General features: G+C 46.4%; 1 protein-coding gene across 1 annotated transcript in view; it reads left to right on the top strand.

Annotated features, from left to right (window-relative positions):
• The window catches only part of T265_09433 (hypothetical protein), a gene marked incomplete at both ends in the record, with an annotated part of 3,512 nt that extends 2,973 nt beyond the window's left edge, over positions 1–539 (top strand). The window contains one exon of the mRNA XM_009175487.1: positions 93–539. Within this exon, the coding sequence (XP_009173751.1) occupies positions 93–539 (447 nt within the window). The remainder of the gene's footprint in view (positions 1–92) is intronic.
• Between the last annotated feature and the right edge of the window lie 5,468 nt (positions 540–6,007).

The raw sequence follows: 6,007 nt of genomic DNA on the forward strand, positions 1-6,007 counted from the left end.
TGAAGCAGCAAGATGCCCGTACGATTGCGTCGGTGATAATCTCCGAATGGGTATCACGCTACGGAGTACCAGTCATTCTACACTCGGATCAGGACCCAGCCTTTGAGAGTTATTTACTGCGGGAAACATGTGCACTCCTGGAGATCCATAAAACGAGGACAACACCGTACCACCCTGAAGGGAACGGTCTGGTGGAACGCACCAACAGGACCATAAAGAAGATACTAACTACCCTTGTGGATCGCTATGAAGAGGAACGGTGGGACGAACACATCCACCTGTGCATGCTGGCTTATCGTGCGGCTGTACACGAATCGACAGGCTATGCGCCGGCATTTCTACAACTTGGCCACAACCTTCGACTACCTTCTGACGCAGACACGCCCGTGGCCCCGGCAGACCTAGTTGGCAGTAACGAGTACGTCCGATCGCTCCGCGAACGTCTGTTCGCCGCACTGCAAATTGCTCGCAAAAACATTGGACATGCTCAGCAGCACCAAAAGTCTGTATACGACCGCAGATCAAACGGACCTGTGTAAGAAATGGGTGACCAGTTGTTCCTACATCGCCCGAAAGCACCCCCGGGTGCACCAGCAAAATTCCACCAGACGTGGCAGGGCCCTTATTTTTTTATTTGAAGAGACCCAAACAATACATATGTCATCCGTAACCCGTCTCAGCCACATACGGATGTGCAATACGTACATTACAACCAGTTAAAACCATTCCCCTCACATCCCGAACCTACTGACTCCTGAGCCGTCACAGCCAACTCACACTGTCAGACTGCCCCCATATGTATGTTTTTACATCGTTTGGTACTTACTTGTTGTTGCCCCTATAGAAGTCCGTGCTGCGTCTGTGACTTTTTCCCGCTCCCGCTGATTGCGTCATTGTTGATTGTACGTTTGCTTAATTCATGATGCTTACTAATCCGTTTGTCTGTAGAACCAGTTCCTGTCATTCCTCAATATACCTTCTGCTGCCCACGTCTGCCTGCTCCTATTGACTACTGGCTACGAACTGGATATCATCAAATAGCCGCAATCGTCTTGAGATACCTATAACCGTCCGGATCTTACATATACTTTTTGCGTACTACTTATAAACCTGGGGTTTCGATGCCAGTGTCCTTTAGTGGATGTTAACGCCGCAAAGCAGTTATCACTTGAGTGGCACCTTGCTCCAAATAACGAGGAAACTTCCAGGAGAGCCGATACTTACCTATGACCCGTTAGCACAAGATCTGGCCAGCGGACCTTCTGTAGTGAAAAGCTTGCCAACAGTATCCTCCCGTTTCCAACCCCAAGTGACAGCCAATCCCCATATTTATTCCCCTTGACCAGATGAACTGAAACCTTCTTGTTTTGCTGAACTATTTTTATAACTCTAACGGACTTTGGCCGGACATTGTGATTTTGCGGTTGCTCGCCGTCGATATCTGTTTGTTTGCGACGATATCGATTTTGAGGCGTAGTGATCTGCGCTTTATACTCAGGCTGGTAATTGTACAGCCTTTTTTGTAACCCTACGGTATCTGCAGAGGAGAATCCGTTGAGGTTTGTTGAATATGTATATTATTATATTTGCAATAGTACCGTGATTCCAGAATTCGGATTTCTTGGTCGTTTTCCTGGATTGGTACGCGTGACACAAACTCAGAAAGCAGATAGCCGTAACACCTTCTACCTTTGAACCAAATGAATCACGTCAAGGACAAGTAAAAAGACTTTCAAGATCAAAGCGCCCAGTTTCGTTGGGCAACACTTTTCATTTTTCCGGGTAGTTGAAGAAGACGGGTCCGTCAGGCCAGAACTCCAGCTCCCACAGTGTTTTCTTGAGACTTGTTTCCTGTTTTTGTCATTCAGAAAAAATGCGGTCGGCCGATGTCTTCGATGGCCTCATGCATTTGGATTGCTTCGTTTTGTTTTTCCGAAAGTGTAGATATTTTGTAACTTTTTCCGCATGTTTCATCCCCGGATTCTGGCTTACAATGGTCCTGCATTTTGCAAAAGGTCACCTCATCTTCTGTATCATCTGTAATTATTTTTCTGAAAAATAGTTAGGACCTGTATTCCAGAACACGCTGAACCATTTGAGATAGCTTTTTGTCCATTCGAATGCGCACTGGGCCTGCTGTAGCACGTTTCCTGTGCATAGCTACCAAGAAACCCGAAGGAAACACACGGGCCGGAATACTGCCGGGTCACCGAAAATTAGAAAAGAGAAGCAGCAATGCAGAGGTGATTTTAAAACCATGGTACGTCTGGCCTGCAAATTTGCGCTCTATCCTGAGTCATTCGTTTCTAGTTGTAGCCCGTCTTAGTTTGAATCAATCAACGAAGCTGCGAATTTTTGGAGAGCTTGTGAGATGGATGTTTGGGGGCTCCGCCTATCTGACCCGGCGGAAAATAAATTCACAGGGAGCCACACAGCTGTCGCTATGTCCCAGTGGAGCTTATCAACGTGGTGACTTTGCCGGCCGGTGACATCCAACAAGGACGTTAATTGGCTTGCGTGGCACCCGACGTGCACGAAATCTTGTCAAGTTCAAGCGTTTTTTGAACGACTTAGACAGCGCCGCTACCGGATTTCCACTAGCGCTATGGCTCCATCCAGGTCTTAGGAGCGCTAAAACCACCTACTAGTATAAGATGTATGGAGTGATAGCTAGGGGTGAGCTGCTTAAGGGTTTGTGATCAACTGCACATCTTCCTGCCTGTTTCACAGCTCTTTCCTAGAATTGCTTGGTACAGCTATCGCGCCTCTAAAATGCGAACCTCAGTCATACGCCTGATTGTTGAACACGCTGTTTTCAATACTGGTAGTCTGCTCCAGAGGACTCTGTACGGCCGATGGAGGGCAAATGGTGACTATAAGCCTAGATTTATGCTTGCTTCCGTTTTACCTTAACCATTCTGTGTCAACCGAGTCGTGAAAGGATTGTGCAAGGACACTACCAAGGAGCAGCTTTGCCTGCTTCGTTGTCGTGATTCTTCTGTAGAAAGACCTACGGATGATCGGTATGCTCTCCCTTGCGCGCCCGTAAACTAGGGAGACCGTGGTGGTCTTTGCTGCCAAATCAGATAGCTGATTGAACTTTTTCGCAGCCAGTGGACCCGGGATGGGTGGTACAAGATACCCGTTCAGCGAAGAAGGTTCTTCATCATTTTCCTTCCAGGTCGCTGAGTTCTTCACGCTCACATCCTCCTTAGAAATAAGCCCCAGTTTCGCGCTGTGTCACGAATAAAGGGAACATTCACACTGATCATTTCCATACAAAGGAACATCCCGAACTGCAGCCTGATACACACTTTGCCTGATATTCAGAGATATACCGCCTTGAAGTTATAGGTGTTTCGAATTATCAAACGCGGCCCGAGCACTGTAGGTTCGTGCATTGACCTCATCAGTCACACTAAAACCAAAGCTTTTATAAATTCGTATGTACACAAAACGCTGTACCACACTACCTGTCCAACCTGGATCGAGATCGCATATGCGATCTCGCTTATGCTTTGTTCTACCTCTGAGGAGTTACTCGGTCAACCAAAAATCCCATTCCTCACAGAAATCCAAATCCCTTCCCGATGACCTCAAAAATTGCGTCCGTTACGGGGCTCTTCAGTAACCGAAATATATTAGTGCAATGACGGCATGGCAATGCTATACCCGGTTTGATAGAACACGCTCAAATACGCCGTTCGCTCTCTTGGCCCTTCATTTACCCTATCGCATAATTTTACATTACCTGCGAATACGAACATACTCACGCTTTATTCTGACTGTAATCATGTGACGATGCTTGACGGTGCGCCACCGACCTGTTGGGAATAAATATCATTGTGATAAAGTGACCCAGTGTGGGTTCAAATTGTACACCAAAGGACATCCAAAGTTCATCCGGCCTTAGATTGCCCCGGTTCTGGCATACATTGTGAGCAATCCCCTATGAATCGAAAAATTGATTGACAGACGTCAAAATGTGCTAACAGAGACTCACCATGATATGACGCCTCAGACGCAACTGATTTTGCAAAGCTCCACGCTTTTCTTTAGGCCGTGACACCTAGTTTCTGAGGTCAACTCATCGTACAAACACGCAGCAACACCAGATATCTCTGATTTCATGCCTTCACAAGCTATAAGCTACCTAAGTTGCACACGATCTAGCCGATGCACGTCACTCATAATCACATATGCCAACTCCAGTTTGCATCGACCACATACCTATTATATGCTTTGAAACTGGACCGTGTCGACTCATTGAAGCAGTTATGGGTTGTGACAACTTTTGACTGTCTGTTATTTCGGGCGGCTTTCTAGCCCACATTGAAGTGCTTTCTAGGAGACTTTTTGGACACAATTCCCTATTTTCAGTTCTCAATGTAGACAAGGCTGTCTTATTACCTTGCTTGAATGGCAGCAATTAAGCCGAACCCTCGATAGACCCAAGAATATCCTAACTACAATGACAAACATAAACGGCTCATCCAAGATATTCATGTAAGGGTCTGTCCACGAACCGAAGCACGGCGTCGCGATGACAGTGCCGCGACTACCATACCTATTCTGATGGCTTTCCAGTAGTTTATGTGCATATTGCCTACAAGACGGTCTCAGTCCGTCTAATTTGTGCAAGGACTAGAAAGCAGTGACCATCTTATTGTGCCGTATGCTTGTTCTGCCCAAAAACGCAATGGTTTATCCAACGGTACTACTGGTGGCTCGGTATAACGGTGAAGATCCAACCAAGCCTTGGGCCAGATAAAACGTGTGCTGCTCATCATAAAAACGGAAAAAAAATCCTAGGTATGACGAATTCCTCAGCTTCGGTGGGACGCTTGTCGTAACCATAGAAGAATCTTCCATATCCAGGCCACGAAAGCCCACTCAAATTTGAGTTCGCACGGACGTGATCGAGCGTGAATATTGTCTAAGTCACTTTAAGATTACTTCCAAATGCAATACGTAAGAAAAGAAACGAGGATGCCAGCTTTTCGACATTTCCAACTGTTGCAATAGAGACAATCCTCGAAGCCGCCGACAGACAATTAAATACGAAACTCGCGTGCTCAGTGAACTCTGAGTCCGCACAAATAACCTCTGATAAAACTGCGGCCGTGTGGGGAAATCTAAGGCGCCCGAAAGTGTACCCTTAAATGCTAAAACTTTATGCTAAAGCTTCACTTATCGAACAACGATGTCAGAGATATTTCGAGTGTGCGTCTAGGACGCATTACTCGAAGTCCCCCATTCACCGGACACCCACTTCGCTCACATCTATTGAGGCTCATCAATGCAGCCATCGAGAAGCCTGTATTGATTTGAGTCATGATTGAGTATTGGTGAAAAGAAGGGACTGGATACCAAAGAGGAAGTGAGGATAAGATAAGGGAGGTCATAACGCAAATGTTGTCAGAGTGAAAACATGTACCACATGACACGCGCAAGTTCTGTATATCGATCGAACAGTGAAATCGGCAGGCAATTAGAACGGGAAAACGAAAACAATTTCGAACGTTCCGCGCGTAGCAAGAGAAAATCACGGAAGCAGTGCTGCGCACATTTTGCTGGCACCCATTAAGCGAACGGTAGCCACTGAAACAAAAGAAAAACTCGACCACGGGAGATAAAGCTTCGAGCATTTGCAGTAATGAAATCAACCTGAATGGAGACATTCTTTGAATACAAGGAACAAGCGCCCGATTCAAGAGTCGACCGTGGAACAACGCCACTCGTCGGAGCATGTACGATGCCTGACACCACAACCAGGGTACGCGCATTATTTCGCCATTCATTTTCTCCACGCCGTGCCTCGTTCCACGGAAATCAGCGCAACCCCCACCAAACTCCTATACATCCCTCTAACGACCATCCCCACATTGATGATTGATTTACTCCATTTGTTCCTAATGCCATATGACGAGTTCCTTTGTTTTCCACCTCACTGTGAATCGTTTAATTCCACTAGTCCTGTTTCCGATGATTTTGTTGATTGTGATGT

Source organism: Opisthorchis viverrini, assembly GCF_000715545.1.
Source record: "Opisthorchis viverrini unplaced genomic scaffold opera_v5_286, whole genome shotgun sequence".
Classification (NCBI taxonomy): domain Eukaryota; kingdom Metazoa; phylum Platyhelminthes; class Trematoda; order Opisthorchiida; family Opisthorchiidae; genus Opisthorchis; species Opisthorchis viverrini.